We start from the raw sequence: 14075 nt of genomic DNA, 5'->3' as shown, positions 1-14075 counted from the left end.
GTATATGCTAGTTATTTTGTCAATGAATGATTACTATTTTGTTTCAGACCACAATACAATTACTGCCTTTAAGAGATAATCTGATATACACGTCAACTCCACTAACAGGCTGTATTCGGATCTAAAATAGATGCTCAGTTATTTTTTTTGTTTGATACCTGCACGTTAATGTGTACATTATTCCGGCTTTAAAATCAGAGAAAACAGCCACGACATTTGTTTTTAACCGGGTCTGTCCTGCCTTTATTTGGCAAAATATAAAGGAAAAAGAAAAGAAATGGGCGTGGCTGTACAAAGCGGAGTGCTTCCAAGTGAAATTTTTGCGGTAATGACCTGAACGTTGACACTCGTGGGAAGAATTCAATAACACAAAAGGGTCATTGGACATGTTAAATGAAACCCATCCATACACAGAAGCTCTATGTACAATATCAAAACACAATTTTCTTGATTAATTAAACCGATTAGTAGGCTTGCCGTACCTTCAGAATACTGTATAACCAAATCCTACGCTGCTCCAACCCATTTCTCAGAATTTGAGCTATGAACGTGTCTATCGTATACGGAGAGGAGGTTTTCACAACACAAACATAATGAGAAAAATAAAAATGTAGCATTTATTAACGGTGTGTTTGCTTTAGTGTCCACTTTTCTGAAACAAAACTGATATTTTATTTTGAAGAACATACCGGAAAAGCTATGCACTTTGATACCTTGCAACTAACGGGAGTGTTCAGTTTCACAAGTGTCGCAGTTTCCTATAGAACAACTTCCTAATTCATCCTCGTTCTGTAAGAGAGAGCAGCCATGGCACACGCACTTAAAGAAAGATTTGAGAAGTTCCTCCATGAGAAGAACCTCCTGACTGATGCCCTTGCTAAAGTCGAAGCAAAGACCGGGGTTAGCAGGACGTATCTCGCTCTCGGTGAGTGTTGACAGGAAGACAGGAATGGAAAAAGACTGCATTGGCGAGTCAGCGCAATTTGGGCTGTGATAACATTTTGATCCCGTCGGAGAATGGTAGCATATGTTTCACTGTGTTTAAAGACATTTCTAAATAGAGACATTTAAAGCACAACGCGGATTATATGTTGAAAGTTATTTGTGTTAAACAGCAGTGTTGCTTTGTTCCAGCTATCGTTGGCATCATCGCAGTGTACTTGGTCATTGGCTATGGAGCCTCCTTGCTGTGTAACCTCATCGGCTTTCTTTACCCAGCTTACATATCGTAAGTGAACCGGGCAATATCAAGGAGGGGCCACACCCATCAACACACTAGTACTCGCACACACTAACCCCTCTGTTCTAAACTTATCATCTCTGGCGTATATCCTATTTATTTTTGTTTGCGCTGCAATGAAGTATCTTGTCTGTACCTACCACATTTCTCAGAGTAGTTTTAACCCGTCACTTTATTTATGCAATTTAGTAATCACGAATTGTGAACACACACACTATGACGTCATGCATGTCTTGTGACTCAACACAATATCCCAAATATCACTTAACAAATTGCGCAATTGCACCCGAGATGGGTTTTGACAAGTAAGAAACCGGTAACCCAACTGTCATAACATTCAACGTTCTGCATGTTAAGTTTCTGATAATTTAACACTACTATAAAATCACTAGAATCTTGAAAATGATCTAAAAACTGAAACAAACAAACACATATGTACATAAACGAATACACTTTGATGGCCACACATTATTGAAGTGTGCAGACTGTTAAACTGTTTCATTGCTAGTCACGTGGTCATGCATTTTTTTCCTCTGTCATCAGTGATATGGTTCTGTAGTGGCATCACAAAAATGCACATCAAGGCTAGGTGTCAAACACAAAATCACATACCGTATTTTCCGCCCTATAAGGCGCACCTAGAAACCTAAATTTTTATCAAAAGTCAACAGTGCGCCTTAAAGTCCGGTGCGCCTTATATATGGATCAAGTGATGAATTTGTTGATCCATACTGGTTGTACACAGTGCTCTGCCAAAATGTTTTAGTACGTTTTAGTACGACTAGTAAGTTACAAGGTCGCATCGCTTCCCAACATTACGGTAACTGTAGTCAGGGGGCGTCACCGAATAGCTGTTGTACCCGCGAGGCTATTTCATTTCAAAATAGGCTGCTCCGTTAATGTTTCGAGTAAATCTACGGATCGATATGGAAGGGAAACATAGGTAAGTAGTACCAATGCGTTAGATCGAACTTTAGTCAGTTCTGATCATTTTATAAGAGCTCGTTTAAGAAACGCGATTGTTTACACTTTGCTGAGGCTCATGGGAGATTGCGAGCTGAGGGTCATGGGTTTTTGCGGATGGCTAATGCTATAACGATAGCTGCTATACCCGCGAGGCTATTTCATGTCAAAATAGGCCGCTCTGTTCATGTTTCGAGTAAATCTACGGATCGATATGGAAGGGAAACATAGGTAAGTAGTACCAATGCGTTACATCGAACTTTAGTCAGTTCTGATCATTTTATAGGAGCTCGTTTGAGAAACGCGATTGTTTACACTTTGCTGAGACTCATGGGAGATTGCGAGCTGAGGGTCATGGGTTTTTGCGGATGGCTAATGCTATAACGATAGCTGCTATACGCGCGAGGCTATTTCATGTCAAAATAGGCTGCTCTGTTCATGTTTCGAGTAAATCTACGGATCGATATGGAAGGGAAACATAGGTAAGTAGTACCAATGCGTTCGATCGAACTTTAGTCAGTTCTGATCATTTTATAGGAGCTCGTTTGAGAAACGCGATTGTTTACACTTTGCTGAGGCTCATGGGAGATTGCGAACTGAGGCTCATAGGAAATTGCGGATGGCTAATGCTATAACGATAGCTGCTATACGCGCGAGGCTATTTCATGTCAAAATAGGCTGCACTGTTCATGTTTCAAGTAAATCTACGGATCGATATGGAAGGGAACCATAGGTAAGTAGTACCAATGCGTTAGATCGAACTTTAGTCAGTTCTGATCATTTTATAGGAGCTCGTTTGAGAGACGCGATTGTTTACACTTTGCTGAGGCTCATGGGAGATTGGGAGCTGAGGGTCATGGGTTTTTGCGGATGGCTAATGCTATAACGCTAGCTGCTATACGCGCGAGGCTATTTCATGTCAAAATAGGCTGCTCTGTTCATGTTTCGAGTAAATCTACGGATCGATATGGAAGGGAAACATAGGTAAGTAGTACCAATGCGTTAGATTGAACTTTAGTCAGTTCCAATCATTTTATAGGAGATCGTTTCAGAAACGCGATTGTTTACAGAGGGCTCGTTGGTTATTGGCTAGTGGGTGCATACCGCAACCCTAGTCAACCTCAGTTTGTTGCAGTAAAGCTTCTATTTTATGCGCCTTATAGGCCGGTGCGCCTTTATATATGGACAAAGTTTTAAAATGGGCCGTTCATTGAAGTCGCGCCTTATACCCCGGTGCGCCTAATAAGGCGGAAAATACGGTACATGTTATTTTCTTGAGTTCTTTTATATGCTGAATAAGTTTTGCTGGATAAGATGTGTGAACTTTTGGATGACTTCCAGATATTACATCAATGGGTACATTTCACGAGAGGCACCAATGTTTTTTTTAAAACTGGTTGACCTCGGAAGAGGTGATCCCTAATTTTGGCGCAGGAATAACAGCACCATATGCACTAGGCTGCTGTATAAAATATAAATTGGGAGCATGCTTTTTTGAGTTACAATTGTCAATTATATACTGGATCTGCAAACCCATGATTTAAAGGTCTACTAAGCTACTATTACTTGCACACAAATTGAGGACTCAAAAAACACCAGGCAAAATCAGATTGAGAAAAGAGGAGTTTTCAAAATTATATAAGTGTAAGAAGGGGAAAATGGCAAACATGCTTTTTAAGAGATCTTCTATGTTATCCTTCAGATAATCTTGTGTTAATATGAGAATGAACATTTTCTTCAAACAATATTACCATTATGTTATAAACTAGAGCAGTAGAGCAGGACATGTAAATTTTCATATTATCGGTACTTGGTGGAAAATGCCATGATTTCTTAATTTTCTTAATTAGCAAAGATCATAATACAACAAAATGATTCAGATGTACAAAGATATTGCCAATTGAAACAGCAATAGCCTAGTTTTTTTTTACACAATGTAATGTTTCCGGTTTGAGTGGTGGCGTGGAAAAGCAGAAAACCACAAAAATGCTTGTCGCTTATTCAAACTCCAACTTTTAAGACAGAACCTATCTTTTCATTTGTACATGAACCAAAAAAAGGAGCCCACATGTTACTGAGGATTACGGGGTGACGGCATTCTCATCAAATGACTGACAATCGATACAAAGGCATAGCCATATGAAAAAGGTATTTTGGGGATAATTTCATCAGATAAGAAGAAAAAGATAATTGGGCAATTTGGATGTCTATTTTTCTCTTAAAGTATTGCCCAGGTATTGGGGGATCTCTCTCTCTGTCTCTCTCTCTCTCTCTGTCTCTCTCTGTCTCTCTCTCTCTGTCTCTCTGTCTCTCTGTCTGTCTCTCTCTGTCTCTCTGTCTCTCTCTGTCTCTCTCTCTCTCTCTCTCACCCTATTTATGTATCTATCTAATCTTTTGGCTCAGCTCTCTCTTCACCACAACGGACCGGTACAGAGTCCGCATTACAGCCGACGCTGCTCCGATCCGCCTGTCGATCTCATGCTCCATCCTGCCCTCGCTCGTGAACAAGACCCCAAGATACTTGAACTCCTCCACTTGGGTGAGGATCTCATCCCTGATCCAGAGAGGGCTTCCACCCTCCTCCTGAATCCGAGGTTCGACCTCCCAACGGACCCTCCTCTCCAGCACCCCTGAATAGACTTTACCAGGGAGGCTGAGGAGTGTGATTCCTCTGGAGTTGAAACACACTCTCCGGTCCCCCTTCTTAAAGAAGGGAACCATGACCCCAGTCTGCCAATCCAGAGGCACCGTCCCCGATGTCCACGCAGTGTTGCAGAGGCGTGTCAGCCAGGACAGCCCCACAATATCCAGTGCGTTTAAGAACTCCGGGCGGATCTCATCCGCCCGTGGGGGCCTTGCCCTTGAGGAGTTTTTAACTGCCTCAGTGACTTCGACCCCAGAGATTGGAGAGTCCATCTCAGAGTCTCCAGGCCCTGCTTCCACAATGGAAGGCGTGTCAGTGCAATTGAGGAGGTCTTCGAAGTATTCTCCCCACCAACTCACGACGTCCCGAGTCGAGGTCAGCAGCACGCCATCTCCACTGTAAATAGTGTTGACGGTGCACTGCTTCCCCCTCTTGAGATGCCGGATGGTGGACCAGAATTTCCTTGAAGTCATTCGGAAGTCATTCTTCATGGCCTCGCCAAACTCCTCCCACGCCCGGGTTTTTGTCTCAGTAACCGCCAAAGCCGCGTTCCGCTTAGCCATCCGGTGCCTCTCGGCTGCCTCCGGAGTCTTACAGGCCAAAACGGCCCGATAGGACTCCTTCTTCAGCTTGGCGGCATCCCTTACCGCCGGTGTCCACCAGTGGGTTCGGGATTGCCGCCACGACAGCTCCGGTCGGCTGCCTCAACAATGGAGGCACGGAACATGGTCCACTCGGAGAGTATGTCCAGGGGGGGGGGGGCAAGTATATTAGAATATTATATGTATGCGAGCAACTGCCAAAACTTGACAACAGGCATAAGATTTTTTTTTTATAGGCTACTTAAATTGGTTGTTTTTGAGAAAATGTTGTGATTATATTTAGTTTTTTCATTTATGAACACCATAACACACAATGTTTTCTTGAGCACCTCATCCTGGCAGCAAAACTGTAAAAAAACAAACAAAAAAAAACAACAACAAAAAACAGCTATTAGTTCAAATAAAAGCAAAGCTATTTCCACATATATTTTAAAGTATATTTTAATTTAGCTATCGTTTAGTGCATTACACTAGATTTATCTAAGGAGATTTTGCATACATTCCAACACAATCATACGATCAAGATAGTTTTGGAAAACCCTGACAGTCAGCACCTCCAAATCCGAGTCCATGGCCCTCGGTTGGAAAAGGGGGGAATGGGTGTCCAGGCTCTCCCTTAGAGATAAGGTGAGAAGCTCGGTCATCCGGGCGAGACTCTGAGTAGAGCCGCTGCTCCTCCACGTTGAGAGGAGCCAGATGAGGTGGCTCGGGCTTCTCATCAGGATGCCTCCTGGACGCCTCCCTGGGGAGGTGTTCCGGGCATGTCCCGCCGGTAGGAGACCCCATGGACGACCCAGGACACGCTGGAGAGACTATGTCTCTCAGCTGGCCTGGGAACGTCTTGGGATCCCCCGGTATGAGCTGGATGAAGTGACTCGGGAGAGGGAAGTCTGGGAGTCCCTCCTAAAGCTGCTGCCCCCGCGACCCGAACCCGGATAAGCGGAAGAAGATGGATGGATGGATGGATGGAAATCTAATAAATAAAATCTAAAAAATCTGTTATTGTTTAGTTTAGTAGAGATTATAGTTTTTCTTTGTGTTTGTTAAAAATGCATGGAAAGAGGACCTTGAAAATATTAACACAAATAAACACAATAGTGAGAGGGAAACAAATCGCAATCAGGTGATTTTTCAAAATTCTTCTGTCCTAATAGTCAAATATGGAGCGTGATGGAAGTTTTTTGTGGGTTCCACTCGGGAAAGTTTACACCCACAGCAGCCGGTGGTGATGATTTGAGTAAACTTAGTCTCTCAACAGCTCTTTCCTTGTTTGTGTTTGTAGTTGTGTGGGTGTTACTGTGATGATGTGAACCCTCCCTCACAACAGTGTTATTGACACAGTTGAAGAATCCTTTTACAAAGCAATCCCCTCTCAATATTTTTAATCCTGTTGTTGGATTATGTACAATATGTGTGCATTTCTTCAAGTACAAAAGCATAAATGCCCGTCTATTCATTCTCTACTGCTTATCTTCTCTAGGGTAGTATCATATTATGTACCTTATTGACCCGAGTATGACGATGTTTTTTGCATCGAAATAAGACTGAAAAAGTGGGGTTCATCTTATAATGGGGGTCTAGACATTATGCCCATTCACTTGTGCGCAGCGGTAAATTAAAGGTTGCTGGTATTGACTGAGTATGTTGCTGTGATCGTGTGCGTCTTTGACACAAAGTGAGCATATACATTTCATTGTTACTACTGTCCACTGTTGTGCCGTTTGTCCAATCGCGGTTTGCTTCGTGTGCGCGCTGTTTGATTGACAGCTCCGGCGTGCTCCTTTAAGATTGCCTCGCATTGTGCGAGTAGACGTTACGCAGCGGCACGGCGACTAACGGTCGCCAGCAAATGTACACTGCTCAAAATAATTAAAGGAACACTTTGAAAACACATCAGATTTCAATGGGGACATTTTTTGGGGGGGATATTTGTACTGATATGGACAGATTAATGTCTCAGGAACAAAAGGATGTCACATCTTTTGATGGAAATAAATGTTTTCAGCCTACAGAGGGCTCAGTATACAGACACCCCAAAAATCAAAGTGAAAAAATGATATGGCAGGCTCATCCTTTTTGCCTAAATTCAATTTCTGCAACTCTAAATTCTTCTCAATATCTTGTGTGGCCCCCACGAGCTTGTATGCATGCTTGACAACGTCGCTGCATGCTCCTAATGAGACGACGGATGGTGTCTTGTGAGATGTTCATCCAGATCTGTCTAAGGGCATCAGTGAGCTCTTGTAAAGTCTGAGGAGCAACCTGGTGGCGTAAGATGGACTGAAACATTATGTCCCAGAGGTATTCTATCGAGTTTAGATCAGATGATCATGAGGGCCATTCAATTGTCAATTCCTTCATCCTCTAGATACTGTCTGCATACTCTTGCCACAATAGACCGGGTAGTGTTGTGGATCAGGAGGAACCCAGGACCTACTGCACCAGCGTAGAGTCTGACCATGGGTGCAAGGATTTCATCCCGATACCTAATGGCAGTCAGACTGCCGTTCTCTAGCCTGTAGAGGTCTGTTCGTCCCTCCATGGAAATGCCTCCCCAGACCCACCACCAAACCAGGTCATGCTGAATGATGTTACAGGCAGCATAGCGCTCTCCTTGGCTTCTCCAGACCCTTTCACGTCCATCACAGGTGCTCAGGGTAAACCTGCTCTCGTCTGTGAAAAGCACAGGGCGCCAGTGGCGGACTTGCCAATTCTGGTGTTCTATGGCAAATGCCAATCAAGCTCCACGGTGCTGAGCAATGAGCACAGGAAACACTACAGGACATCGTGCTCTGAGGCCACCCTCGTGAAATCTGTTTCTGACAGTTTGGACAGAGACAGTCACACCAGTAGCCTGCTGGAGGTCATTCTGTAGGGCTCAGGCATTTCTCAATCTGTTCTTCCTTGCACAAAGCAGCAGAAATCGGTCCTGCTGATGGAATGAGGACCGTCCAGGCCCTGTCCAGCTCTCCTGGAGTAACTGCCTGTCTCCTGGAATCTCCTCCATGCTCTGGAGATTGTACTGGGAGACACATCAAATCTTCTCGCAACAGCACGCGCATGGATGTGCCATCCTGGAGGAGTTGGACAATCTGCGCAACTTCAGGAGGGTTAACAAATCGCCTCATGCTCCCAGTCGTGATAATGACTCTAGCTAAAGCCAACACTTGTGGAAAAACTGTTAAAAAAGATCAAGAGGAGGAACTTGAAATGGCCTCCACCTGCAAAATCAGTCCTGTTTTGGGGACCATCTCGTTGTTGCCGCTCTAGTGCATCTGTTGTTAATTCCATCAACACCAATGCAGCTGAAACTGATTAACAACCCCCTCTGCCACATACCTGACCAGAATCTTATCAGAAAAGTCTAATTGAATTCATGCCATACCCTGATAAAAAACTGTTCCTTTAATTTTTTTGAGCAGTGTACGTATTTTCGTGTCTTGATGACTTATGTTTGGTGTGTTGCCGAGAGTATTTCATTTATGGTTATTTAGTATAGCGTAAAAGGTACACGCAGTTAGTTATGCAATGTGTGCCGTCTACTAGTGTTGTGTGATGTCAGAAGTTGAGTGTTGTCTTACGTGCTGTATTTCTGTCTGTTGCAGAACCACACACACACACACACACACAACACACCCTTCACACGCTTCATACAATAATCACACACACAAGAATCACATTCACACACCCAAAGACTTACCCATGTACACTTCACACCTGCTCTCACATACTTACGACCAAACTGTGCCTATACTCTTTTGCCAGTTTGCCTGCATGCCCCTATGAGCCACAGTGCCTGTTACTTTTTTGCCAATAATTCAGTAAAGCAATCAAAACTGAACCACGTTTTCCCTCCTTTCTTCTGACCGACACCCGAGGCGAAAAGAGCATAACCTTCCGAGCCAACCCCCTATACAGTCCTCAGGCTCCCCAACAATAGCGGTAGCAGTTTTCATTATTTTATTGCACTGTTTTTCCTTATTCAGATTTGTTGCAAGACTACAGTTACAGTTAGACTTCACTTTGATGGTTAATGCAGTTATTGCAATTTTGTTGTTTTATCACAGTAGATTGGTTTATTTACATTTCAAAAACCAGAAGCCATTCATTTACAAATGTGATTGCACATTAGTTTACATATTTAAATGTTCAGATATTAACATGTGATAGACAGTTTTTGCATTATTTGAATGAGGCAAAATAACATGCTTTTTCTTTCGAATATATTGTAATAATCATTTGTTTCATATATAATCATTTTCTGTATAAAAATCTTATTTGGTGTTCAAAAAGTCTTTTTTCAAACTTGAGTCTTGAAAAAGAGGGGGTCGTCTTATAATCAGGGTCGTCTTATATTCGGGCCAATACGGTATTACATGATATGACTCAGTTAGCATGGTTTTTAAACCTATTTCCATAACATGTTGAATCGGGTTGGACATAAGCAATTAGTTTTTAGAGCAATTTTTTTCTACATATATTCGAACGTGCTTCATTTCAGTTTAGTTTTAGTGTTAGGTTTAGTTTAACACATGGAAGGTTTGTCAATTTTACACTTTATGACCCAGTTTAAGAACCTTTTTACACACCAACATGAATAAGTTAAATCGTTCACCTTGTCTCACACATGTAAAACAGTAACACAAAATTTAAAACAGACTAGTGGTATGTAGGGGTGTAAATCGCGGGTTTTGTCACGATACGATATAATATCGATATAAAGAACTACGATACGATATTTGCCGATATCTTAAAGCCTGCTGCGATTCATTCACGATATATCGCGATATAGTGCTCTACGATCGATTTTTTTTTTTTTTAAATAAAAAATATAGAACAATATCCTGATTTATAACAATTCATACGCAAAATCAACAAGGTACTGCAAACTCTTTATTTAGGAAATTACAAGAGTATTGTAGTATACAAATTTCTTACTTTAACACTGAACTTTGATGTCGTGTTTTTTCTTTAAATGTGCGGCGAGATTTGTGCTCCCTGAATATTTGATCACCGCATGGCAGGATTAACAAACTGCACGTGTCTTGTCCGTTGAGCCATCTTTTCTTTGGAATCCAAAGTGCTTCCAAACGAATGACTTGAAGCCTAAAGGGGAGCATTTCCTCGTCTTTTTGGACACTAGCCATAGCACCAGCCCAGGAGCCGCGTACTAGTTGTCGCCTCCCCTTTCACGTGCGTGCTCTGCTCACAACACAACAACGCCGGGCGCACTGCTCCCGGAAAGAGGAAGCAAGCAAAATGAACTGGATTTCAAAATAAAGTCGCGTCTAATGTCCGAGGTCAAACACGGCGATATAAATCGATGTTTACCTTTAGCATCGATGCCAATAAATCGTAGAGCATTATATTGATTAATCGATGTGTATCGATGTATCGTTACACCCCTAGTGGTATGTGATTGTATGTAATCATCTTATCTTGTTAATGGTCGTTAATTTTTGAGAATTGCAATAAATGCTGACAGTGATGTTACAGCATATAAGACCTGATCAGGGAATCAATGTTGAAAATTTTGAAATTAATACAATCAGTCCATGTAAAAAAATTACCGTTTTTTTCCATGTATAATGCGCCCCCATGTATAATACGCACCCTAAAAATGGCATGCTGGAAAAAAGCCTGTACCCAAATTTTGACTCCTACTTAAGTCCGTGAACGTAAAATTATTTCAGAAAAAAGATCATCTTTGGGAACAACCAGATGTTATTCTGCCGGTCAGTATCACTGCGCATGCGTTAGCATACTCAATAGAGAAGAAATGTTTCGGATTTGTGTAGGGTACATTGTGACAGCAAACGAGCAGGTGATCTAGCAAGCGTCTGCTACGAGAGCATTGTGTTCGTATGGAGCGTGTTTGAAGTGAACAGCAGAGAAGAAAGCGCAACTGTAATGGCGGCCTCCGTATGATATCCGGATTTAAAAAAAAATTGTACCCATGTATAATGCGCACCCCAGATTTGAGGACAATAAATTAGTTACATTTTGCGCATTATACATGGGAAAAACGGTATACATGAATGAAATAACCAAAACATAGACCTGTATTTAATTTTTGGGCATCCTGAGGTTGTTGAATAATTTCATTACATCATGCAAGTTGATGCAGTTTTTGGGCGACCTGCATGTATTATTCTGTGCAGCGCGGCATTATGTCACTCAGTATCTGTAAATCAGTCATCGTCCAAATGCAATCTACAGGCGGAAGTGGGCTGTAAAACCATGTTGACAAACTGGATGACAGCGATCAACACTGACTAAAACCAAGTTGTATTGCTTTCAGGCCAGGTCTGTTAAAAGAGTATGCCTCCTCAATGTCTTGGCAATCATTTCTTGAATTTCAGGTCAAATGCTTAATAGAAAAAAATGTGATTAAATGCTTGATGTTTTGTTTCTCTCTTTTACCTCCACACAGCTTATTGTTTTAGAGACAGGTTTGTGCAGATCACTGTCTCAAAAAAAATTCTTCAATATACAAATGACTATTTAAAATATTCTAATTTTCAAAAAATTCTAATTTAATTCAAATTTCAAATTATTTTTATTGATTATTTATTATTTTTATTATTAGTAGTCACATTTAATACAGTATTTTAAACATTCAACGATGAAGTGAAAAGCTACAGACAGGTATACGGACAACTATTCTGAATTTAGTGACTTCTAACATAAGTCCTGACAATTGTATGTTTTCTCTACAGCATCAAGGCCATAGAAAGTGCTACCAAAGAAGATGATACTAAATGGCTGACTTACTGGGTGGTGTATGGACTCTTCAGTGTGGCCGAGTTCTTTGCAGACATCTTTCTCTCGTGGTTCCCGTTTTACTACATCGGAAAGGTAATCTAGCTGTAGTTTGTTAGCAGCCTGCCATGTTGTATATGATGTCTTCAGATTTTAAGTTGTCAAAAACAAAACAAAGGTGAGTTTGATGGAAACAGGTGGCCAAGGATAGAATAACCAAGGACAAATATGGAGTAAGGCATCCTAACTGCGACAGTGTAGACCTGCACCAAGGCAGTACAGACATATTTGAACTATTATACTATACTATCAAACTAAACTTGAAGTTTAAGGGAGGTTCATGTGGTGAGCATTTTTATGACACGGTACCTGTCTTCACAGTGTGCCTTCCTGGTCTGGTGCATGGCTCCAACTCCTTCAAACGGTTCGGTCCAGATTTACAATCGCATCATTCGCCCCTTTTTCCTCAAGAACGAATCCAAGATTGATGATGCAGTTAAGAACATAAAGGATAAGGCATCAGAAGCAGCTGACAAGTTCAAAGATGAGGGTGAGTACTAGGGCTCAGACTTGCCCCCTAAATAATCGATTGATTAGTCCTATTGACCGAAATAAAGTGCCCGACTGATTCTGATTTTTAGGGCTGAGTAAAATTCTGTTCTACATTAATTGAAACATGTGTTGTGGAGATGCGGTAAATCACAAGACGAGACAAAAGGCACAGTCCTGTACTCTGCACAGTAAAAGAACACATCATCCCCTGCCTTTGAATGCCACAACCTATCAAGTACATACACCTCTGAACTGTGGTGGATTTGCTAACCATTGCGCCACATGATTTATTTCAACAAGGAAAACACTATATGCTGTTTATCAAGAATAGAGGGATCTACTGTGTGTTAGTTTGTGCTGTGTCCCTTAAGTCATCTTGTGTGTACGCGTGTCTGCATTTGTGTGTGTGTGTGTCCACAGCCAAGAAAGCAACTGCCAACATAATTTTTGAGGAGAAGAAGAGCTCCTAATCAGGACCTCCACCCAGGATCGTCTGTGCGCAGCTGTTACCATAAAATAATGTTGCCTTGTTGTATTTAATGAATTATCTGTCTGGTCTGTAATGTCAAAGCCATTTCCCTGTTCAGTTTACTTGTTTGACAGGTTACTGTACATTGCCCTGATCCTGAATGAACCGAATAAACACCTAACAGAAATGGTTGAATGTTTTCTGCCAGAACATGACATGTTGTCATGACATGTCTTCAGCATCATTGATGTAGTCAAGATAATCCTTTTTTTTTTTTAATCATAACAGTGAAGCATTCAGTCTTTACGTACTCATATCAAACCTGGTGCCTGGCCATAGAAGACAGGAGATTATTTAACTCAAGACCAAGGCTAGTCTCAAACTATTTTAACCTATACGGCCTGGTCTGTTTAGGAAACGGAGTTCAAACTGATTTATAGTATTATTGGTTATTGAAATATAAACAATTTTGCAATTAAATGTGTAGGCTACACTTGTACATTAGTTTTTCTTTTGGCCACAAAATTTTCAAAGCCCAATCCACTGTTTTTGTGAAATAGCAAAAATGTTAACCTATCCTTACTTATTGAGCTATGCAGAGAATCTTAAACCCTCCCTTCTTTGACAGTGACTTGAATTTTGCTGAATAGCAAAACCGTTAACCAAAAAGACGTAGCTTAATTAAGGCTCAGTGAAAAAGCTTAAAACGAAAAGAATTTCTGTTATTGTCGTAGGCAACAAATGACTGCGGTTGATTCAGTCTTACAGTTGAGTTCCAAAACGGCTTCCGCCACTGGCAGCTTCTCTGATCTTAGCGTCGCCTTACGCCCCGCTCACACTGGC

General features: G+C 41.5%; 1 protein-coding gene across 1 annotated transcript; it reads left to right on the top strand.

The window, feature by feature from the left end:
* The first annotated feature begins 714 nt into the window (after positions 1-714).
* On the top strand, positions 715-13419 carry reep5 (receptor accessory protein 5). Its single transcript, XM_061293169.1, has 5 exons — positions 715-925; positions 1135-1228; positions 12169-12307; positions 12593-12761; positions 13184-13419. Exons 1-5 carry the CDS (start codon positions 808-810, stop codon positions 13231-13233), a joined length of 570 nt encoding a protein of 189 aa, XP_061149153.1. The 5' UTR covers positions 715-807; the 3' UTR covers positions 13234-13419.
* Positions 13420-14075: the final 656 nt, after the last annotated feature.

Source organism: Syngnathus typhle, linkage group LG12 (genome assembly GCF_033458585.1).
Source record: "Syngnathus typhle isolate RoL2023-S1 ecotype Sweden linkage group LG12, RoL_Styp_1.0, whole genome shotgun sequence".
Lineage (NCBI taxonomy): Eukaryota > Metazoa > Chordata > Actinopteri > Syngnathiformes > Syngnathidae > Syngnathus > Syngnathus typhle.
This window is presented reverse-complemented; position numbering and strand designations above follow the sequence as displayed.

What these genes read in the sequence shown, in the direction of transcription:
- reep5 (XM_061293169.1), top strand. Translation starts at nt 808, where the DNA reads ATGGCACACGCACTTAAAGAAAGATTTGAGAAGTTCCTCCATGAGAAG. An exon ending in CGTTTTACTACATCGGAAAG is followed by an intron (nt 12,308 to 12,592) that starts GTAATCTAGCTG and finishes CTGTCTTCACAG; the next exon opens with TGTGCCTTCCTGGTCTGGTG. An exon ending in TGACAAGTTCAAAGATGAGG is followed by an intron (nt 12,762 to 13,183) that starts GTGAGTACTAGG and finishes GTGTGTCCACAG; the next exon opens with CCAAGAAAGCAACTGCCAAC.